Source organism: Mixophyes fleayi, chromosome 7 (genome assembly GCF_038048845.1).
Source record: "Mixophyes fleayi isolate aMixFle1 chromosome 7, aMixFle1.hap1, whole genome shotgun sequence".
NCBI classification, from domain to species: Eukaryota; Metazoa; Chordata; class Amphibia; order Anura; family Limnodynastidae; genus Mixophyes; species Mixophyes fleayi.
In genome coordinates this window covers 30,105,042-30,130,669 of record NC_134408.1, presented here as the reverse complement: position 1 = coordinate 30,130,669, position 25,628 = coordinate 30,105,042, and the positions used below count along the sequence as shown (strand labels likewise).

Sequence of the window (25,628 nt, the reverse complement as noted above, 5' to 3'; positions counted from 1 at the left end):
ACAAATTTGTGGATGTTACCTACTCATGGCTGTATGCCCAAGTCAACCCTGAGCTCCAATGCCTTTAGTCAATCTGCAGCTTTTATTTTCTAACATAGAAAAACAATTGTCCAAATGATGTTGGTTTTGTTTATTACAAGGCTCCCATTTTTGTTGAAAACGGAAATCTAAGACACCCCTCTGCCAATTTGTCATGCTACATTTGTTTACGTGTCAAGTGTCCAAACCTTGTGTACAGTCCAATGAACAGGCAAAACAAGTACTCTTTACAGCTAGAAATTCTGTGCGATCTCCTTGCCGAGTGCAGCCTGCTCTCCCTCATTGTTTGTCATTCCATGGCTGGTGCGGGACTCTTCAAGGATACGTAATAGAAAAGCTGCAACTAATATGTGCCCTGAATAAGGGTTGTGACCCTCCCCTACGTGCTCTCCTGTGATAGGCTCCTGCTCAGTGAGTAAGCAGGGACGGGGTCGAGGTGTCTGAATGGAATTATCAGTTGGCGTTGACACCAAAGATATTGTTTTTAGAAAATGTTACTCATCTCTAAACATCGTTAAAAACTACTTTTTTGTACTAAAGGCTCCCCGGAAAGCCTTGTTTTATTGTTATTCCTGGCTGTTTTATAAAAATTCCTTTCTATTAACCAATTCTATTTTATGGTCTATTCTCCATCTAAACAGAAAACAGAGAAGGGATTTTCTGCTTAAGAACAGTCTGATTTCAGAGTACTACAAAACACCTATTGATCTGGCGACTTTAAAGGTGTAATACCACACATCAACCTTTTGTTTTTTGTTTGTTTTTTTAAACCGCATATTTTGTTCCTTCTTTAACATGAAACTGAAGCTTCTCATAAGACTCAACGTTTCCTTTGCAAAATTGATCTGTGGGGGGAGATTTTATATATCTGCCACAGCAAATAAGTGTCTCTTCCGGAAACATTTGGTTTGTGCTTGCTCCCAAGGAAGATAACCTGGTCTCTTAGTCTGAGTCCAGTCACCAAGCAGACAGTGCTTGGTGACTGGACCTCCACACACTGATTATCCAATAGGAGGATTTGTCGGGGCGCAAAACTGTGACAGGGAGAAGTTTAAACTGAAATTAATTTTGAAATAGGAGAATAGTAGTTCTCTAAAGTAGAGAAAACATGAAATAAAATCTATTCAGGTTGTAATCTTGTCGTATTCCCACAGTAAAGGCTGAAGGCAATGAGTCATCCATGGACGGACTCTTAAGGATAAGCGAGATGGAGATACAAGGATGGTGACTGGCGCAGGCATAACCGCCCGGTCCCCCTCCACCATCAGCGACAAAGATTGCTGTGACCCTTTTAAAAAGCCATGTGGTGACGAGTTTCAAACACTGGAACATAAATATTGGTTAAAGATGGGTGAAGGAAGCCAGATTTAATTTAAGGAAAAAGCTTGTTTTTAACTATCCACTTATTATCCAGGCGAGGGGCGTTACGAGCGTATTAGCCTAGAGCGGCCTGAACCCTTAATCAGGCCCTGCACACACTGCTATCTTGGCCTGGAAATCCATGTGCTTACCATAAAAACGAGCAAAGTGTGTCAAACTAGACACGTGGCAACATAGGGCATTCTTTTGGTGGGTTTGCATGATTGTAAATGAGCTTTTGTCCCTCGCCCCTCTGTCTTCCATGTCAAGTACCATTTATACTTCCTTCCTCTCTCTTTTTGAGCCTGGGAGCTGTCCAGACCTGAATTGACTTCATGAGTCCACTGTTACTGCTAAACAGCGTTACTACTTCTGTGGTTGCAAGCAGTGGAACATAAAACGAGCAGAAATGAGACCATACAACATATTTGTAAGTACTAAAGCTGCTAACCCTATAGGGTATTCTGGATAATTAATTAAATTTAGCATAAAGAGCTCATTTAAATAATTACAGTAGAACTAAAGATTAAACTAAATTTACTCACTGGTAATTTTTAACACTTTAAAGAATTACTCTCTTCTCAGCAGACCCATATATTCTTTTTTTTTTTTCTTTACATATTCAAACTTGGTATAACAGTCCCTATTATTGGAGGACAAAACAATTTCATCTAATTTACACTGGATCATATACAGAAACATCACAATTTGCAAAGGTTAATGACACAATTGTATTTTTGTCTGGCAGGTTTGCTGTGGAACGACCGGGGAATGGCCCTACCGGTATCTAGTTGCAGACGGAGCCCGAATGTACAGAAAAGCAATAGTTACAAGAGCGCTTTGACAGTACAGCTTTCTGCTTAAAATCATTAGCATCTTGTCAAACTCTTTAGAGGATATTTATTTTCACTGCTGTTAAGTTGACGGATGCAGCTGGAAGTGTCACTACAGCAATGTATAGCGAACATAAATCAATAATATCTGCGAAACAAGGCGATGCGCGGGGTGCGACACAATGGATAGAGATCATCCTGTGCTATACTCAATATTCATGTGTCAGAGTTTCTCCTATCTTGCCCTATAATTGCACACGTGAAGATATCCCAGGGTTCACCTAACCTTCACACACTTTTTTGCAATACTTCTAACCCAGCAGCTTCTTCTGAATCAATATGTAAACACAAATTAAATTCTTGTAGATGTAAAGGTTTCATTTCTGAATTACTTAAGCACTTAACTTCCGACAGCTCAGAGGACCTAAATTCACAGTCATCTTATGCAATCAGGCAAATAAAAAAAAAGAGAAAACAAAATTACACCTAAATGTATTTTTTAGATACCAAACACCTCCTCTCCCAACTGGTATAACTATGGAGAACAGAACAACCACAGTTCCCAATATACTCACCCCTGGCTGTAATGGTCAGGCTCCTAACGATCGGAAATCTGGAGAACTCTGAATGAAGACAATGATCAGTGCAAATATATCTATAACACTGGCTGAATGGCTGGCATGATTCATAACTATGGCAATTTTAGGTGGATTTTTTTCTACACCTGGTTGAATGTCTGGTCCGCAAAGCTGAAAGAGTTATTTATGCAGCGAGAAAACTTATTATTGCCTCAATTTAACGGTATTCAGCTGCCTGGTTCACGCATGCAGTCGAGCTGAAAATATCAGATTTGAGCTTTGAGTTCCATTCGTTCAAAATAAATAAAATAAAGATTAAAACAAATTATTATTTTTTTTAAAAAAACAAAACAAAAAACCCCAAAAAACATTTACACATTAAAAATGCTTTAATAATAAAACATTTAAAAAATATATATTTAAGAGTAAATTTTTTGCTGGCAATGGGGATTTTTGCCACTTGATAAATCGAACCCTTAGAGTTTTAGTAAATTGTAAGTACAAAGTTATCAAGAGTAATGTGCCCTTCTTAAAAGTTTGTGAGTGTCATGCGTCCCAAGACCTGCCAAGCAAGGAGGTGGAGATTAAAACACTAACAACATTGACATTTGGTAATTAGACAGTCTACCCACCAGTTACTAAGCATTACCCAACCCTGACTTGGTGTGGTTTTCTGAATGTTAGGCTGGGTACACACTGCAGATAAAATCTTCCGATTTTACCATTAACTGAAAGTACCGATCTGCATGCTGATTCATGGGTGCGATAAAAGATGATCCTGGCACGACAATCGGGTGAAAAACCTGTAGTGTGTACCCAGCCTCACTTGTTGGTAGATACTAGTATTGACATTGGAGTTTCGCTTAATCTGTCCACTGTTTAACACTATATACTTGCTGATTTCTCACTGATAAATCCTGGAAACAAGAGCTCCATTAGGGTACACACAGACTCTTTCTACAATCTACAGTATTACGCTATGCTGTGCATTTTTACAGATTTTTGTTAAGTAATTTAATGTTATTCCATCTGTGAGAATATAATCGACCTACAGAACAGCATTTACTGCCATAGGCCAACCAATAGGGAGCCATCTGTGACACATACCATAGCTATAGCTCTCAGATAGCTGGGGGTCCTTTATTTTTAAATGTGCAGCTTTGTTTTAAAGTATTTGAAAAACCTGTCCATTTAACCTCCACATTGTTAACATGAATTAGGTTAGGGGCAGCAGGGTGGCTCACAGAACTGAGGTCATGAGTTCAATTCCCAACCATGGCCTTATCTGTGTGGAGTTTGTATGTTCTTCCCGTGTTTGCGTGGGTTTCCTCCGGGTGCTCCGGTTCCTCCCACACTCCAAAAACATGATAGTAGGTTAATTGGCTGCTATCAAATTGACCTTAGTCTCTATCTCTCTCTGTCTGTGTGTGTGTGTGTGTGTGTGTGTGTGAGAGAGAATTTAGACTGTAAGCTCCAATGGGGCAGGGACTGATGTGAGTTCTCTGTACAGCGCTGCGGAATTAGTGGCGCTATATAAATAAATGGTGATGATGATGCGCTATTGGTAGGACAAAATCAAAATGACTCTCTTGTTGCCATAAAAATCCATATGTAATTGAAAGGGTTAATAGGAAAGGAACGATACACAGCTAGAGAGGAGTTGCCTAATCTTTGATACAAATAGGCAGTTTGTCTTTTATTTTGCTGGGAAGTAAAAAAAAAAAAGTTCCTCCAAGTAGCAATTAAGGAGGAGCTGTGTACTCTCTTGAAGTGAGCATCATGTCTGTGTGAAAGGCTTAGACACGTAACAGACTTTTGTGTGCAGCCCTCAGTGAGGGGCTGTGTTTACCAACAGGATAAGTGCAGACAGCCAGGCTTATTCCAGCTTACAGTCATGCTTTCTATTAAGAGGTTTGTAGTATCCTCAGGTCTTCAATTTTATTAGTCTTATCTTCACGGTACATTCCTCTGGCAATCAGAATGTAGTAATGCTCAGTCAGAGTCATTTCGCCATTCTGTGCGGCACATACAATTAAACGGGGAAATAAAATCAGGCGAGAATGCGCGTGACGAATAGCTTGTGGACAGGAGCAAGGGATGGGATCCAGGACAATGTAACATGGGTAAAGAAGAAAAATAAGCTAAAATCATCACATAAAATATATTCGCTAGGACGAGTGAAGTCTCATAGAATGCATAATGGAAGAGGATGTGTTTCATATATAAGTAGGATGAATGGTAGATGCCTCAAGGGCTAGGACACAGAGGTGCTTCTATACATCATCAATAGGTTTTGCGCTAGCAAATTGATCTCACAATCGTCATATGGTTATGTTTAAAATTGTGGCTTACTGTTTGAAAAAAATAAAAAAAACCACAAACCAATAGCAGATTAGCAATATACCCCACAAAGTATTCAGAAGCGATAATGCCTAGTTTCTGTTGGATGGGCAAAGCCTTCCATGTTCTCCCCCAAATAGACAACCAAACATCCCTAAAGACAGCTCTTACTATTTATACCTACTTCTAAAGCAGCTCACAAGCGGGATATCAACTGTGACATTTTCTTGCCGTGTTATTACAAAAAACAATGTTTACCCAGATATAACTAAAAATGAAATATATGACGGGAATCATCATGAAATCATCTCACTTCCAACCTTAATTTCCAAGTCCTGACTGCAGCGCACAATCCCCAGGTTTCCCAGGAAGTAGTCTCACTACTAGAACTCCAGTCTCTCAGCCAGCTGCATGTCAGATCTTTAACCTCTGGCATGGTTGCACCATTTAATGTTGACCATCTTTGCTAGCTGCACTGTGGGATCCCAAGCACATGAACTGGCTTCAATGTTGATTTCAGACAACTCACAAGGTGTGTCAGATGTCCAGACCCTCACCTGATTTCTTAAGCTACACTACATGTTTTTCACCCAATTATTGTGCCGATCACAAGATAAACAACCATTTGGTAAGATATTGCATTAGTGTGCATGCTCCCACCATCATCTTTTATTGTACCAGAGCACTTACGACCAGTAGTGCAGGTAGATCTGTATTGAGTGTGCAGAGTCATAATCTATTCAGTAAATGGTTATGAGAGATGAAGATCACAGATCTGAAGGTAAATCGTGCAGGTGTGTACACATGAATCTGCATGCTCAGATGATTAAACAGCCAAGATCACAATCTCAGGATCCACACCTGTGGATCTCAGGATCTTGAGATTGTGATCCTCATCAGATGATTGACCAGCCAAGATCACAATCTCAGGATCCACACCTGTGCATCCTGAGATTGTGATCTTGGCTGCTTAATCATCTGATGAGGAGTGATTCCCCACTAAGGAGATCCAGAATTAAAGACCCATATTATATAATGCAGATCATCGGTCCTTTCTGGTAGGCGGCCATTATCTACTATTTTAGGATTTTTTGGATGTTAATTATTCATTTATTGTTTTATATGCTAATAAATCAGAGTGAAAGATAATGCACTATGGGATTTTTTGTTTTCCCTTTTTTCTTCACATGCTCCGATCCCATGAATATGGATGTTGAATGAGACCATCTTGATGAAAATATCCTTAGAAAAATTTTGATGAACTGAACAATATAGACATTTACTCATATCATTATATATTGAATCATCCATTGTTCTTATTGTGTAGCGCCTATTGGTGTGGTATTTTATTACAAAGGGGAATGATTTGCAACAATGAAGCAATATCGACTGGCTTTCCCACAGGTAAAATAACTATGCATTGTGCAAACCAGTTACACATGAACATTCTAAATACGCTGCTCCCTCCTTCCCGGTAAGCAGCGCATTTAGAATGTTTGTGTGTAAAATATTTAACTTTATTTAATGTAACATCTCCCCTTCCCCAGTTTGGATGTTCATCTCTGTAAGTTATGAATGATTTATTTGCAACATCTACCATCATTTGCCTACACTGCAACACCATTTCTATAAAGTAAAATATTTAGTTTTAACACGAATGACAACATTTCTCCATTTTTCTAAAAGTGTGTCCAAACAGCATTTGCTAACCTTCCCCTTTTTCATGTTATTATTATCTGCATTCGTTATTAATGGCAGCTGGCAGTAGAAGAAAATAAAATAAAAAAGTGCTCTGGTTCCTGTAAAATTAATTCAATGATTAAAATTTAAGTCCCTCAGAGACATAGGGAGCTTCAACAATCTGTGGATGTCCTTATGGTTTGGGTTTTTTTGGCATACTGCCAGGCTTCTCCCTGCAAGGTAACTCCTATTTAAGAACTATATGAAGTTGCCTGTGAAGTCGGCAGACAGTGTGAAAGTTCTATGCTTCTGCAAGGAGGCAACGAGAGAACGAACACTTAAATCTGTTCACTCGTTGAGTGGAAGGTAACCTATACGCAAACACAGCCAATTCTTCTATGCTGACTGAAATGTTAGAACACCAAGGTCGTTTTTTGGAAACGTGGAATAGGTTTCAAACTTATCATTGTAATTGGGTTTAGTATTGCCATTTACCAGTGTATATACCTGCAGTGGCGCACGCAGGGGGGGGGAGGGGGGGTTTCTGAGTCTCTAGAAACCCCCCTGCGCTAAATAAGTGGCCACTGTCCTATACAGCAGCCGCGGCGCTGTCAAAGAAGCGTCCGCGGCGGTGCTATATTGTATACAGCACCGCCGCAGACGCTTCTTAGACAGCGCCGTGGCTGCTGTTTAGGACAGCGCTGGCGAAACGAAACTGCTGCGTTTTTGGTTTTTTTTCGGGTCGGTGGGGAGAAACCCCCCCCCGACAATCCTCCGTGCGCCCCTGACCTGTGGTACCAAAAACTAAAAGGGAAAAATACTTAATTTACATGATTTACATGTGTCACTTGGATTCTAGACCCCTTTAAATGTGAAATTGTTGTTGTACCAGAAGAGCCTTAAGGGTTGGCAGAGGCACTTCTTGAGCTTCGATGCAATAATAAAGCACGTATTGCATTTGAAAACAAAGCAGATCTGTCATATTTTTGGATGTCAACAGCTGCAAAGGCATTCAAAATTGCACATGAGGAGGCAGTCAAAAAGTTGCTGCCTTTTGCAACAACCTACCTTTGCGAACAAGGATTTTCCAGTCTAACGAACATAAAAACAAAGCAGGGAAATCGATTGGACGCTGAAGACTGTATCCAAATTGCTCTGACAGCAAAATGCCCCAATATTGATGTTCTCGTATCAAAAATGAAGCATCATCATTTCTCCAAAACCTGAAGTTTTTAAGTTGAAGCTTTCAAATTTTTTTTTTAATAGATTCAATAAAATTTTGAATTCCAATAATAATATAGGATTTCCTTCCTTTCAAATCAAGGGGGTAACATCGGCGTATCTAAATATATTTTGGGGTAAAAGGTAAAAAAGTTCCCTGACCCCTGCTCTAGACCATCCCCATTATATCTTTATGAAGTATATAAATGTGGATTTAGTGAACATGATCTGTGAGGTACCCCTGAAACAACTTTGGAATATCCTTGGGCCCCTGTAATCAGATTTAGGTAGGCCCTTTACAGTATTTTACTTTCTGCTCCCTGCACATTTCCACTTTCACACAATGTCCGAATTATTGCTACTAGAAGCATTAACATTGCTTGATGTGACCAGATAACAAATGTATAGGCCGCCATCTTCACTTTTCTACTTAACCGTTTACTGAATTAATTTGCCTTATACTAACTGATGGGACAGGCGTTACATAAATTAGTTGACGTGGCTGGCCATTTAACACCATTTAAAGCGATCGATAAAACATCTTTTCCATGTATGTCCATGGACCTGGTGCCATCATCAACAATTATTTATATAGCGTTAGCAAATTCCGTAGCGCTTCACAATTGGGAACAAACACGGTAATAACACTATGTAATACAGACAGACAGAAAGGTATAGCCCAATATATGGGCTATATGCAATGTAACCTACCTCCCTTCCCAGTCTGCTCACCCAGAGTTTAACACCATTGGTGGCATAAAACAACATCCACAGTTCTAGTAGTTTTAAGCACAATGTGGTGGAACTCAGGGCCCTCTTAAGAACATCTTGGGCCGCCGGGCACAGCAGTGCACCGGGGTCCCTATATATACCCAAAAAAAATAAAAAATTATTATATATATGGGCCCTGCAGCCCAGGGGGGCCCGTCGGAGGAAACAAAAAACAAAAAAACCTGGAAAAAAAACAAGAGACAATACTTACCTTGCGGTCAGCTGGCGATCCGGCTCCCTCCATCGTCTCCTCCTCCGTTGCGCTCCGCAATGGATGTCGGGCGGGCGTGATGACGTCACGCCCGACATGCACTGCCAGCGCCGCACGGAGGAGGAGACCATGGAGGGAGCCGGATCGCCAGCTGACCGCAAGGTAAGTATTGTCTCTTGGTTTTTTTCCAGGTTGTTTTGTTTTTTGCTTCCTCTGACGGGCCCCCACTGGGCTGCAGGGCCCCCGGGCACCTGCCCATTGTGCCCAATGGGAAAGACGGCCCTGGCGGAACTTGTGGTCTAGATGAGATAGTAAATGAATATATACAAACTCTGGTTGACAGGTGCATCAGTAGGGTTACCAAGCAGTGTGTATATTGGTACATTTTCAAAATCTCTCTAATGTACTATTGTAAATGCAGCTCCCTCAAAAATAAACACAATCTGGATATGCCTTCTGAGAGGGCAGCCTGACCATGTAGGGCTCTCCTTTTCCCCAACAATGCTTCTACCAGATCTGTGGGATAATGTAACCTTCTCCATCAGCCCAAAGCTACTTCAGTGAGGCACACAGCTTAATACACTTACCCCCAGGCAATTACAAGCTTCTAAAACACTCTCACAGCTTATAGAACAGAAGTACCCTGGCAGGCATAGCTAGGCCCCATCACACCTCTACAGCCACTGTGGGCAACATAAAGCTGCCTTTAGATGGGCTACACTACCAAATCTACTTGAAAAACACATTGATGTCTTTGCAGCAAATATAACTGTGTCACGTTACCTGGGCAATCAAGAATATATAAAGAAAGAAATTCGGTCCACTCCTCCCACCAGAAAATCTTTATTCTGAATAGCAGAGTCTGGGTCTGATCACACTTGACACTTTAGGTATAAAAACCAAGTAAACATTCACCATGGATTTCGATTACAATTCTATAAAACACACTGTACTGTGTACAGGCGGCTGTATGGACTTGGGAACAGAGATATAGGGAATTGTTTGTTTTATTGTACATATATAAAACATATGGATGTGAATAGACCCTTGCCTTTGGCTTTATTACGGTCTATAACAAAAATATATATACTATTTAACTTTCTTACGAACTGGTATCATGGCTGGCAATATAAGTCTACACAGGATACTTTATTTGCTGCAAAATGGGCAATTAAGCAACCACTGACAATTTCCATTGAGTCTTGTACTATATAAAGACCCAACTGGTAATCTGTGCAATCTGTTCTAGTAAAGAATTTATAACCAAATGTACTATATTTCTCTATACGGCACATTTACTGTTCTAAGCGCAGGCACGTATATGACTGGGGGAGGATTTTTTTAATTAAAATAATTTAATACACAATAAGAATTTCCTTGCTCTCTTTACTATACTTTGCTGAAAATGACTCATGCATTGGATGATGGAATTCTTCCATAGTGAGGAGTGTCACACCTGCGGGGATGGAGGCCTGTTTATTGTGTAGATAAATACGTCATGTGGATTTAATGCAAAAGGTGTTTTGTGTTTACAGCAAGAGTTTGGTCAGACGGGCGCTTCTTTGGCACTGTTACAAATGAAATTTACCTAGGTAAGTCATACTTGCCAACTTTAGATATCCTGGAAGGGAGTTGATTTACAAGTGGTTAGAGGGCAGGATACCACGAATCATATAATTTTGGCCCTGCCCCCTGCGAGGAATTTGGGAGTCTCCCGGATATCAATCAAGGCCTAAAGTGTTCTCATTTTTCAATTGAGGTGTTTGTACTGAAAATAGTGCTTCGTACAATGCTACTATAGTCACTGACTGGCTGTAAATTGATACTTGCCCACTCTCCTGGAATATCCAAAAGACTCCCAAATTCCGGGTAGGTCTTCCGGGAGAGCAGGTAATTCTTCCACATCCTGCTCACTTTCTAGTGAAGTGGACAGAATGGGAACCTCCATGATGCGATTCGGGGTAAATCCCCCCTCCCTTCGGCAAAATGGCGCTTTCACGTCATTGTGGGGCTGGGGGCTAAAACGACACAATCAGCCACGCCCAGCTCCCTTCCTCTTTCCCACTTCACCCCCCATTCCGGGATTTCCCGGAGGGCAACACTACATAGTTGGTAAGTATGGAAGATCATAACCACCATACAGACAGATCAACAAAGGAAGACAATGGCTCTACACTAATGCAAACACAAAATGCTGTGCGGTCAGGCCGTGCCAGGGTTACTGTGCCACCGTTAACCCTTGCATTCCAGCGTAGTGCACTACAAAGCCCCCTGCCAGCAAACTGGTTATACTGTCATTCAAAACACTTGAATAACGTTCTAGATTCAACAGAATAAATTTCTTCCAGAAATAAATCACATTTATCCATGAGAGTAAACTTTCCGCCCCCACATTCTGAACAGACTTTACTATTCAGCTGTCGTCGGTGGGAAAAACAAAGATGCTATATGTGAGTGTGGCATATCAGATTCAATATGACAGCTGTTTACATGTGCTATACCGTACACAGCTTAAAGCAGTCCCCCTAATTATTTTCACATCGCTGGGTAGCAACACACTGTTGACTTTTAACATTTAAAAAGGGGTTTAATAAAAACAAACAGTCTTTGGTCAAATGAGGTTAGGAAGAGTGAGGTTAATGTACAGTATTTATAGTTTATGCTTTCTATTCAGGCTTGTCCATGTGAAATCTCCATAGCCTCTATTGCAGGTGAGCACATTGCTAGGCATCAAAAGCTGCAAACAAGCCAGATTTTATTTGTAATCTCCAATTACACACACATGTATCAGTCACAATGACTTCCACTGGCTGACACACAGGGTACTGAAGCATGCGCAGGTTCCTGTAAAGAGGTGCCCAGCGGTGGAGCCAGACTTACTTGATCGCCAACGTCGAGATACAGGAGAGTCCTCTCTTTCGACAGAGCTCCTGGGCATTAGTGACAGCGAATCAGATTGTAGAGAGACAGGTGGCACATATGCTAACAGTGAGCAAGGGTTCCAATCCAGACAGCTAGTAGAGAGGCAGGTGACACATTCGAACAATGAGCAGGGGTTCCAATCAAGACAGCTAGTAGAGAGGCAGGTGACACATTCGAACAATTAGCAGGGGTTCCAATCCAGACAGCTTGTAGATAGGCAGGTGACACATTCGAACAATGAGCAGGGGTTCCAATCAAGACAGTTAGTAGAGAGGCAGGTGACACATTCGAACAATGAGCAGAGATTCCAATCAAGACAGCTAGTAGAGTGGCAGGTGACACATTCGAACAATGAGCAGGGGTTCCCATTGTACATTAACCCACCACTGCACATTATGTACGAGAAACTCTGCACATATGGAGTAGGAAATGGCATATTAACGCCATTCTATACATGGAGCTACAGTAATTAATTGGTTAGATTGAAAAAACTAAACAAAACGTTTATCACAGGGTATGCCTCCACTTCTACAGAAATTCTTTCATTAACTGGAGCAGACTTACTCTATCATATAACAACATTTAACCATGTATTCCACATCCATTTGGATAACACACGTCTGTGCTATCCAATACACTAGTGATATATCGCAGTACACCGGCTAGGTGGCGCTGCTGAGATGGTGATCAGTGCACGTTTCTTATATTGAACAATCATTAGTAAGTAGGGAATAATTCTATATAAAACCAATTGACTTGCTTTCCATTAAAGTCTATGAAAAGAATCTGCTGTCATCACCAAAAATATAAATAAGCCAATGATATTATGGTGCAATTGCATACTTTGTCCAGTTAATGGCCATAACATACAAACTAAGTGATCAGTCAAGGTCCCTATATGTGTATCATGTTCTCCAAATGATCTCTATGACTCAGTTTAACAACATAATGAGATATGGAACTATACACACAAGAATGAAAATAAAAAATGAGTTGTGGAATGGTACATTATAAGAAACAGGGTTGAGCGTATACAAATACGTCCAATGGAATACAGAGAACATTCTGCTGTACAGAATAAAGAGAAACTAACCTTCAGAAAGCATTTTTCAATTTTACCACTTAGGACGTGTCACTCATAACTCTCGCAAACAGCCAATAAAATCTGTTGATGTGACACTGTGGTATTCCATCACACAACATGTAACAAGTAGAAGTCCCTTCTAGGAAAGCCATATTTCATGCAGCTTGTTAAACGACTCAGTTTCTGAGCTTCAGAGACTGTAATCTTCATCTTTAGGGTCACAAACCCCTATTTCATGAATCATCAAAAGAGATCTTGTGATTTTTAAAGGATTGGAGACTTTAGAATGGAAAGAGTTTTGAAGAAACTGAAAGCCAATAAATATCACTACCTGTGACATCAGGTTTGTCTAGCCTAAAATCCACTCCATCATTTTGTTCCTAAGTGCACTTGAACAGTTATAAGAACCTATCTCGCGTATCCAGTATATTTGAGTGTCTCAGATGTCAAATATGGGAAAAAAATAAGAACTGTAAGTTAAAGATTTTGGTGGAAACTTAGGGCTCGTGGGCTAATATGAAGCTCTGCAATTAAACACAAACAAAAGACTTGAAACGAACTGAGCTTGACGTTGTTTAGGGAGGACAGAGTGGGCATTTGTCCTCGCCCGAAACCTGTTGGTTCTAACTTCAACCAAGGGACAACGTTACAGTGGCACTTTATATAAAAGTGGTCATTTAGACAGCAGTGTGTACGTGACATTCGTTTGACCTTTACTCAGATATATATTGAGAGCATATAAAGGACTAAAAAAAACAACGAAACAGAATGATAACTTGCAAATTCCTCTAACTATAGTTCCACATGGTGGGGGCAGTAGAATTATGTTTTTACACTGTTAGCATTTTGTTTATTAAAAAAAAAATGGAAAGAAATTTTCAGTCCTAAAAGTGACTGATACAAACAAGTGATTGTGGGATGATAAAAACAATGCTGTGAAGCAAACCTGCGCAATATTTACAGCTGGCGCAGCTCCCCATTCAGCTCATACTTTTAAAAACACCCAAAATGTACAAATTATATTTGACTCCTTGATCCACAAAACTTCATTAGTCCCATTTTTAGCGCACAGGGATACAATTTCTTGCCCATGATTACCATGAACTGGCTCAGGGATTGAGCTAGGTCATCCTATTCCACTTCTTATAACTGTCAAATGGAGCAATCGGGAATGAAATTGTAATGTATAAATCTGGTAGGAACCGAAACTATGTACTGTATATATTATACTGTATGCATTCTATTACACATAAGAATAGACAGTTGACTCCTCTATTTCCTTAGGGGTGTTCGCTGTCACATATATTTGACATGCCTAACGTTCTACTCTCATTTCTTAGTAAGACAAGTGATTACTGCTTTTCTCATGTACATTCAACCATTACGCCTTGTTCTTTATGATTTCCTAAATGTGCAGAGTGTGGGTGGAGATGGATTGGCTGATTTTTTTTCCAATGAACTGCTTTAATAGGGGAGGGAGAAATGGATTTACAACAAGATGTTAACGAATTAATATTAGAAGAATAGCAGAGGGATAGACTGGTCCTATTGTACATGAGTGCACTGATAGCTGAGAACAGCCGTTTATGAGACCCTTGGCTATTAAAGCTGCAATTTCACTCACTTATTTTTTTTTTATAAGTATTGATCTGCTACAATGCTGGGTTTAGGAAGGAGAAAGTGAAAAATAACTGGCAGGAGGAAGGGATCTCCTAAAGATTAAAGTGGGGGCAGTCAGCGTGGGCCACTAGGGACCTGTGATACCACTACAGCATGGCATACCTAACTGATCATCATCATTTATTTATATAGCGCCACTAATTCCGCAGCGCTGTACAGAGAACTCATTCACATCAGTCCCTGACCCATTGGAGCTTACAGTCTAAATTCCCTAATATAGGCACACACTCATACACAGATAGACAGAGAGGGAGAGACTAGTGTCAATTTTGATAGCAGCCAATTAACCTACCTGTATGTTTTTGGAGTGTGGGAGGAAACCGGAGCACCCGGAGGAAACCCACGCAAACACAGGGAGAACATACAAACTCCACACAGATAAGGCCATGGTCGGGAATTGAACTCATGACCCCAGTGCTGTGAGGCAGAAGTGCTAACCACTAGGCTACTGATGCCACTGGTCCTTAGTGGATTGACTGGTTGATTCCCCAAACGGCTGACTGTGTGTGTAGACGTCAGGTGGACTTTCTTAGCTTCAATAATTCATGGGTTGTCACTGTACCATTGTGAGTTTACAGGCATCTACTGGACAGTTATCAGCCACACACTGCAACACAGGCGGATTGAACGTGCACACGGAAAACTAACAATCAGTTATAGGACTGTAGCCCTGCTGGAAATATCACCATTTGGTAAAAGCAAAGTATTGATACTGCTGTTAATATAGTATTTTATACTATATATATATATATATATATATATATATTTTCACTTTTTTCTTTTCACGCACAAGCTGATGATGGAGGACTCAAGGTAAGTTGCAGGATTTTGAAACTCAAGAACAGAGTGTGATATCCACGGGCTTAAGGGTTTATAAAAGATATTGTGAGTGCCATTGTGGAATATCGATTGCTGCAGTTGAAACTTTGCCTTCTGATTGTAACAATGCAATAATAGACGTATCTCTCCAACTTGCAAAATCTTGGACAACTGGATAGAGACTGAGCTACCTTTTCGGGACTAGGACTATTAACACTAATGTATTCCCCTCAATGCCACATCAGGGTCTATGGTTATATTTACCACTGCAGGGAACATATCTGAAATCTGCATATTGTTTGCAAACAGAACATATAACTCAGGATTGAATTAATGGTTTGTTAACCAAGTGTTGTGGTTGTTTAATGAGAGACAGTGCTAGAATTGCCCTTGAATGTAGTATACTGCAAAATAAAGATGCCTTTATGTTGTCAATTTAGATCTTATTTACTTGAAAATGTCACTTGGAATAACACGGACAGTCATTTACTATTGCAATCACTATAGTGTACATGTTAGTATGTGATACAATACACATCTGTATACTACAATATAATTACACCAATGAATCACAGTGTGCTATTTACAATAGTTCTAATATAAAGCGTTGGATCAATCTGTTTTTATTTATATTTCAAAGGGTGGGTGCCTTTAGATAACGGCAGCTGTATGTGACAATAGATTGGATCTGTATCATTGCATTGAGATCCTAGCAGACCTAATCCGTTCACCAGTGAATAAGGCACGCATACTGAGTGCATTGTGCGTTTGTTTTAAAGCACAAGCAAATCGGTTCTGCGTTCTCCCAAAGTCAACAAAGAACTGATCTGAAGATACGTGTGTTGATGACTACAGGAGTAGGTTTGCTATGCTCTACTAGACCAGACACTGCAGGTTATGTACAATACCTATGGTGGAATATAACATCTCAAAAGAAAACGCAGAATAAAATATATTACGCAATTGTTATCTAACAATAATATAGTAATTTATGATCATACATAGAAATTAAAAAAACAAAAAGGTTTTTTGTTTGTTTTTTAATTCTTGAAAAATATTTATTAAGGTGTTCTTAATGCCTACTGTACATAGCAGACATTTTTACAATTACTCCCTATTGCAAACATGTTTTTGCATTCATACTAAGCCGTCAGCTCTAGTAATCAGCAGTCAGACTAGACCTCTAGCTGGAGCAAGAGATACGGCAGAAAAGCAGCGCACTTCTGCGTGCGCCAGAATCCGACTTGGACGTGGCTGCACGAGAACGCCCTCACTGCCTGCGAAGTGGGCGGGGCATGGTGATTTCGTCTTCCTGTCCCGTCCCCCAGCTGAACCTGAACGATCACTCGAACTGAGGCATTACGCAGCAGGAGCGGGGCTGTGATGATGCAAGTTGTTTTATCACTTCCCAAGCACTTGTTCCTTCCCTCCTTTGGACAGGTCCCAAAGTAGGCAAGTATGGTGTATGGACACATAACAACCAATAATCCCAATCTATAGCCACGAGAGAGCCATCAGATGTTTAATGGGACGGATCACTGGTTTCCTATATACAGAACACATTTTAGAGGTGGCACATACACACTTTGGTTATGGATTCCAGGAATTGTTAGGGTTAAGGTTCAATGTGTAGGCCTGGGTACCAGAACAGTGTTTGACTATGGATGTGCCACCCTCTATGCCCAGAACCAGAGTATATGCTACGTCTATGAGATATTACAACATACAAATGTTTTTCTTTTTATTGTTTTCAAGTAATAATAATAATAAAAAAAGACTAAAAATTAAAAAATCAAATTTAACTATGTAAGAGCCTGGGTTTACTTTATTATAGATAATGGTTTGTCCTCTAATATCAACCTTTGCATTATCTGGCACACTTCAGCCTGCTATTTAACCCCACCATCATCAATTCCTATTTAGGATAACAGAACGTGTAAGTAAAGATCTCTATAAGGGTGGAGAACGGAGGGGAATGAAGCTATACAGGGGATGCTGGAACTGTTGAGGATACGTCGGCACAGGCTTGTAGCAGTAGAGTTAAACCAAGCTTTATTTCCTTTGTGTGTCCTGCAGTGCAGAGAGAATGGATGATGTGAAATAAAACAAGAAGAAACGACACTAGAGAAAGTGTTTTAGCAATAGGCAGCTCTCGTTATACTTTAACAGGACATAATTGGTTCTGTCAACATGCAGAGCACTATCAAATACATCTGTACCTATCTGAGAGCCAGTACCTTGCATAAGCTCTTACATCCCCCTTAGCTGGAATTACGGACTTGTGTTACAATAACGCAAGAGAGGCAAACAGTGGTGGTCAGGTTTTTACAGGAGTAACCAATTACAGATTTAAAAGTGCCAATCCCATCACAAAAGACCGCAGAAGCCACATTAAAAAGCAAAGAACTTTGCAAAAGAAAGAGCTATTTTCTGCCGTATTCCTTCCTCGCTGGATGTGAACTGTGCTGTTATCAGGAGGATCTCCAGGTGAGACGAAGGGGTAGATTAATCAATCCTAAAAGGGAAAGCAGAAGTGTTGCTCATAACAACCGATCAGAGTCTGGCAATCATTTATTAGGCACATTCTAGAAAATGATAACTGGAAGCTAATTGGTTGCTACGAGGAACATGTCCACTTCTCCATTTTAGAAGGTTTGATAAATCTAGCTCTAAGAGCCTTGTATTCTGGCCTATTCTACTTCATAAAGAACATTGTGAACTTCAGAGGCAAATGGGTGGTACACGGGGGACATCACAAACTTTGCTTTGGGGCCCACAAATGTTTTGTTACATCCCTGCTGCGCTTTATACGGATTCTTTATAGGGCAGATGTATCCTATCACTGAAATTAATCAAATTTACTTCATGTAAAATTTCAAAGCTCGTATATAGGGGCCTGTTTGCTAACAGTGTCCCTGTACCCATCAACAAATAACGAGAATAGAATTAAATGGAGTTTGGACATGTCTGTAAGAAAGGTCTATAAAATAGGAAAAACTCAGGTTAACGGAAAAATAACTCTTTTGGTAATGTATAAAGTGGAATCTGTACAGGTCAGAGTACTGTCTCAGGTCTAGTGGATTTTTCACTTTAAAATCTCTTATATATATATATATATTAGTGTGCCTTGGCACAAATTGCCCTATATTGAGCTAATACAGGTATTTATATACTCCGCTAAACTGAAGAAAACTAAAGAGAAGTCAGGCCAGTTATTTTATATGGTAAAAATAAACTTTACTTGTTTTAAAAAGGCAGTAAACAAAACAGATATAAAAAAAATATATAAAGTTTACACCAAATATCAAAATAACGCGCAAGAAGTCGCAAACAGATAAGTATAAAGCAATAGTATTATATAATGACATCGTGTATCGACATATTTTTTTCCTCCTGTGACTGATGTTACCTTATTCGTTGCTGCACCAAGTAACCAACAGACCTCAGAAGAACCATCACTATTATTTTTACCTGTAGACACATTGGCAGCACATACGTCGGTGCATTAATTAACACACTATGTCATTATAGGATGTGGTTGCTTCATACTTATCTGTTTGCATGTTAAATTGATATTGGTTTATATGTTTTTTTTGTGTTTTTTTGTATTTGTTTATTTATTTATAGCCTTTTTTAAAACAAGTAAAGTTTATATCTACCATAGAGAATATAACTGAATGGTCTCTATATCTTCAGCTTAGAGGAGTATATATAATACCTGTATTTGCTCACCACACACAAAAGAAGAACTCCCATTTTTTTCATAACAGTATTTCTATACGGGTCAGAACATGGAACAATCCCTGTGTGAGTTACCATTAGACACCAGAGAAGGTGTCAGATTGTACCGTGCAGAGCATAGATAGCTACTGCCAGCCAACCAGTCAATGCTGACCAGGATTGTCCTAATCCAACAGAAAATAACATGCAATTACTTGTACACCCTGTTGCATAGTCAGCTACGCAACATTTCATAATATAATATACAAAGGTTTAATAGAGAAAAAGCCCTGAAACTCAACAAAATGAAAATTTAGTGTAAACGTGGCACCATTTAGCCACATTACTGCGCAAGGCCACGGGTCATCCTGATCTGTTCCTCCCCCTCTGTGTGTCCACCCTTCTCTCCCTCGCAGACAGCACGTGCCACGTGGGGCGTGCACCATTTGACATGTGTTGAGGTAAACAACATTGTACAGCAAGTTCACACTTGGGACTAGATTTACTAAGCTGCGGGTTTGAAAAAGTGGGGATGTTGCCTACAGCAACCAATCAGATTCTAGCTTTCATTTATTTAGTACCTTCTACAAAATGACAGCTAGAATCTGATTGGTTGCTATAGGCAACATCCCCACTTTTTCAAACCTGCAGCTTAGTAAATCTAGCCCCTGGTATCATGTCTCTTCTTACACATACATTGTATTAACTTGGTTTAATGAACGGTCGCTTATTCCTCATCCAATTGTTAACGGTCGACATTTAAAGTATATCCTAATAATGAACCATTTAATGCAGAAGTTCACAGATGTGACTGTTTGTTCAGATATTAGCGTAACAAACCAGACGAAGACTGGAAAAAAAACCTCTGCTTTTATTACTCTGCACAGTGTTGGCTGGCTGGACAGTGAGGTGGTTTGATTACTGTTAAGAGGCGGATTGCCAAAATACCGCCGACGGGTCGTCTGATGATGAATGCCTTTCTGCTTCATCTTTTATTTTCTGGCTAAATTCCTGGGAAGAAGGTTCAAAGCAATATACTGCAGCATTAAAAAAGGGGGGAGGGTAGGGGTAAGGAATATATAAAGGGACACAGGTTTGTATCTAACAATTATACAAGATACAAATAAATGATAGATGAGGACATCAGCAGGGAGGAGAAAGCAGGGGTAGATGCACCACAGTTTAATGAGGGATTAAGAGTTACAGGAAACAGTTTATTGTGTTGCAGCATAAATAGGTGAACATTCACATGGACTTCAAACAGCAACTCCGCCTTCAGATAAATGTTGTTTTTCAGGCGATAGGACAATTGCTTCCAATGCACAGTATTGAGCTCATCTGATGTTGTACCCCAGGACAACGAGTATAAACAAATCTGTCAGGAAGATCAACTGGACTCTAGCTGGAGTTCCCCTTTAAGTCAGTTCCCTATGTGTGGTGATTAATGAAGGAGACACCGGTTGATATTTTCATAATATAAGAACACTAAAGACAAATATTGAAAATAAATATTTGAAAGATCCACATATTATAAACAATCTAACCAGAAGCGGAGCTAGCAAGCGGTGGGCCCCAGTGCGGGGAGGAGGGAATCGGGGCCCCAAACCTTTGCATCTTGCATGCAGCGGGCCCCATTATCTCCATGGGCCGCGGTGCACTGCATCTGCCACACCAATGGTAGTTTCGCCACTGAAATCTAACATCTCGCAGTTTGCCTTCCGCCTTTTCCTAACAACTTTATATTGTTTCCTTACAACATATAGAGCTCTGAGGCACAAGTCAATTCTGGTTGTTTACTGGGAAAAAAAACATGTAAGGAAGCACAATGGAATGGAACAAAGTTGTCCATAAAGCTCCTTCAGAGTTGGAAATAACAATACAGGCAGCAGGGTTAGTCAGGGAACCAGAAAATGTCCCAAAGTCTATTTTTGGAGCCGTTTCTCTGCAAGTGTATCATGATTCTAAGCATTCCAGATTGGAAAATTAGGGCAATTTAGGCCCCTAATCCACCCTTTCCTTGTGGTCCAATAGTCATGATTTTTGTTCCACAAAATCAGTACTATTATGTGGTATGACATATAAATTCAGTAACTATAGTTTGTGTTCCCCACTGACAGTCCTGTAGTTTACTATGAAACACTTTCAAAGTCATGTGACATAAGTGGGTGAACTTCATTGCATACATATACAGCCAAGACCGATCAAGAGAGTTCCTGGCAAATACAGCTGGAAAGCATCTAATTGTCAGTATATCTGCTTGATGTGTGATTGAAATGAACACACGATAAGTATGATCTTATGTCTGACACTCATCCTGAGTGCCTAGATCCTTTTACAATTTCGTCACACAAGTTAGTGGTCGAGTGGACAGAATCAGCAGATCAGAACAGTCACCCCACACGCAAGCTGACAATGATTACCTGCCAACAGGAGGATTGGGCGAATTGATCAAATTGGGACCATATCCATAACCATATCGGCCCACTTGTCAATATAGGCATCAATACCAATGCCTGTGGGGACAGCTGGAGCCTGAACGCTCAGATCCATTTGCAAAATGATGGGGGGTTAGGTTACTTAAGGACTTTGTCTTTATAAAAAAGTTAGAATGTGGAAATCATCTTGAGTGCGGTGTCTTTCAACTATGAATAGGTTCTTTAAGGAACGTATAAGAAGATGAGACTCCCACATATCCTGAATTGTAATAGAAAGTTCTGCTTTCTTTTGAGACCATAAGGGCGAGGAACTGCTATTATGCACTCCCTGGTAAACAAGTCTCCGTGCACAGCCCCTCTGGGCTTTGCTGAAAGAAGGGATGATTTAAGTACTAATTGAACCTGCCTCACCGAAGAGCTGCACTGCTCCCGCGTGTACAGTTAATGTCAGATTCTTTCCTTGCAGCTAGAGGCTAGGGCATTATTGCTCTGCAATTCCAGGCAGCATCAGGGACATTAGCCACGGCCTTCATTAATCCATACATTTTTAATGAAATAATTTTGCACTGTGGAACAGAGAGGGAATGCAGAAAATGTTAGGATCCGCCAAGGTTTAATGCTGATAGTAGGAACCAAGATGGGCTGCACATATGTCATCTGGGAACACGAGGCCCGTGGGACGAGCAGCTATCACAAGTAAACATAGAGTAAGAAAAGCAGCTTAGTAAATGCACCTTCCACACAACAGCATAATAAGAAGCGCTTTTCAAAATAAAGGGATATTTCATGTAGAGTTGAGAATGAGTATTTTCCATCCAGCCAATTTCATTAGGTCTAATGGATTAGACCATTAAAATGGTCAATAGGTAGCAATAAATGGAACACACACACCAAAGACTGATGACATTATTTAAGTCTTCTGGTTGCCGTGGAAAAACAAATCACAGGAAAACAATAAAAAACTTAACATGCTAAACACACAACAAGGCACTGTACACACTTCTCAGAGTAATATCCTCAATAAAATCAACTGGTGTTGGTGTGTCTTCTCTTCTGACACTTGTTATAATGGTGCTTTCATTGGCTTAGATAAAATACTTAAGTAAAAGGTTTTCCCAGCTCTGACAGCTGACAGCAAAGGGAAGCCAAGGAGAGATATTCAATGGACCAGGTCATTCAATCACCATTTAAGGGGAGAATTGTATCTAAGATGGTTATCAGTGTAGTGAGATAAGGTAAGGACCATCCTTGAGACCTCCTGATGTCTTCATTAGGTGGCTACATAATGATGTTCCATGTCTGCCAGTTTATTAGTCTTGTGGGTCGAAGTCAAAAATGGATCTAAGACGGCTAAAAAGGAGGTAATTTGCAGGAGGAGAAATTGTGTGTTCAGTGCAAGATCTGAGCCACAAGGCTCCTTACGTCTAAGGAAGCTGCCTCTGCTAAAATGTACAAGTCTTAGCCATGAGTGTTGGCATAATATGCAGTAAAATGTACATGTTATACTGATGCAGCAAACGTTAAACTGACATTTAGCACATTGCAGGCCATTCATTTCAATGGCATGTGTTAAAAATCAAACTTTTCTACATCTGTATGTTACACAGGTCTAATTATTTTTCAATCCATGTAGCTCAAAGAAAAATGAAGGACACAGTACAGTATATGTACATATTTCAGAGAAACACAGGTACAGCAAGTTAAATACATAATACAATTTTTTTTTTACAAAAAAAAAATATGTCCTTATTTATGGCGAGAGTTAGGTCTGAATACTTTGTATTAGAAGTTTTGATGCTCTGCAATGACTGAGATAATGACCTCATCCAAAACAGGTCTTTGTGATGATAGAAAGCCAGGAGGAGAAAGCCACAGGTAGGGGTCATTTTAAACACAAGCTGGGGTGACATGTAATTCAGATTTTTGTATACGTGGAATAAACCACATTCAATAGAGAAATGCCCTTCTGGTGGCTGGGGGTGTGGGGTTTGCTTGCAACATTTGCAATAGAGGGTCTGGCAGCATTACATATATTCATAATGAGTTTATATAAAGGCCTACTAAGTTCTTTACGTTATCAGACAATAGAAAGATTGACGAATCATCCAGCATTCCGAATTAGAACTATACGGTAACTATTACAAAAGTGGGCATTCTAACCAGATATGTATAAATGTAGATATTGCTCCACCGTTTCTCCAACAAAAGTTGGAGGTTTGGGGGAAACAGGCTATGACGGCTATAGGGGACCAAGTACCACCTAATATATACTTTTTCTTTTATCGGGTCCTTCATGGCTTTTCTATAGCCTTCATATTCCCTGATAAATTTCCATAGCCTGTCTGACATGAAGTCTTTAAAAACTCATGAATAGTAGAGTGTTACATTCTTATAACGTTATCTGGAATAAATTTGGAAGAATCTAATTTCAGGCAATATAAACTAGATAAAAGCAAGGAAACAAAGCTGCCAGTCAGCAGAGCTCATGTGCTTTGCTATTGCTAGCTAGTAGCTGCCCCGATGCTGATGAACGGTTGACGCCAGGTCGGACAATGAGGACAGTAATATCTCCGTGGATAAGGATCGGGAGCTACTGAAGTGTGAAAACCATTGGTGTGGATGTGGCAGATATGATGGGAACTGTGTAAGAGACATTATACTTTTTTTATTCTTTTTTTTTTTTTTTTATTCTTTTGGCAAAACTAGAAGACTGAACTGTGGAACTAACATAACTAACCTAGCCTGGAACTGTGTGTTTGTGGATAATAAGAGATTAAGGAAAATGCTCCCCATTGGGTAGTATTATTAGGGCATTGCAAGACAGTTGCTGATTATCATCATTTTCAGATATCTACAATATAGAACAATAGTGGAAGCAGCAGCTCTAATTACTGACAATTCGATGGATTCAGCAGAGTGGCTAATAAGGATGAGGCTATGGCATCAGGAAATGAGATACTAACCCCATCCAGATCATATCTAACTAGAATTACAAGTCAATTTCTTTCCAAAATGTCAAAATCAAATAAATATAAAGAAATAAAGTGTCATAATAGGCTTCTAGTGACTTGATAGACTGCCCACAAAATGGCTGACTCAGTGATGTCACTAGTGTCTAGTGAATCGATTGGCTTAGCTCTTATGGATATTAATTCATAGCGATTGTCTACAATTTAACGTGTTATTGTTTCCCAAGGAAACATTATCTTTGTTTCTAAAACAGATTTAGGTCTGAAGAAACCGGAGCTGTCTTAAATTGATGCCACGCTTCCATCAGGAAAATGCCACAAATAATGCATAATGAATATATTACTTAAAAAGCACACATGATTTTGAAAGTAAGATTACTGAACAGTTCTTAATCAGTCTCCACTTCTTTGCAGAAGGTTTTGCTTTTTTCCTATTTAATGTTTATCAATTTCTATTGAAACGGTGGTGATGGGAAATGAATTATCTTCTGTATGTATCATGCAGCATGACATCTCAAATGCTTTATTAGATAAATTCTCTCTCTGTCTGTAAAGAGCAAATTTTGTCGCTCTACAACTCCTATTCATTCCCTCCCCACTGTGCGAATAAGCAAACTTATAATAGCTGGAGAGTTTTGAAATTTTGAGAACAAGCTCAGTGAGTCAAACGTCATCTCAGATGGAAAGTTATTTGGAGAGACAGAAAGCAGCGTCAATGTACAAGAGTACTGGCTGATCTTTCAAAGCATTGGCAGTGAAATCATTGGAAAACAGAGCTTTTTGTTTAGTAAACACACTGTTGAAACTTCAAATACTTTTGCTATTGCACATGCAGTTGGTTAATCATTCTACACAGCAAGCTTGGTTGACGTTTTGGTCTTTGGCTTTGGTGAAACAACAAGTTACAGTGTACAATGCCAACATGTGGCTTTGTAGGGAATCCTGAGTCTTGGACAACCCCTAGTGT

The 25,628-nt window shown here is 39.8% G+C and overlaps 1 protein-coding gene across 4 annotated transcripts in view; it reads right to left on the bottom strand.

Moving 5' to 3' along the window:
• The window catches only part of MAD1L1 (mitotic arrest deficient 1 like 1), a 528,381-nt gene that overhangs the window by 98,677 nt on the left and 404,076 nt on the right, over positions 1–25,628 (bottom strand). The window contains exon 18 of one of the 4 annotated variants that reach the window (XM_075179557.1): positions 18,032–18,052. The exons of the other annotated variants lie outside the window; for them this stretch is intronic. Within the exon in view, the coding sequence (XP_075035658.1) occupies positions 18,047–18,052 (6 nt within the window). The 3' untranslated portion in view covers positions 18,032–18,046. Of the gene's footprint in view, positions 1–18,031; positions 18,053–25,628 lie in introns of those variants that run through there. 4 annotated transcript variants of the gene reach the window in all.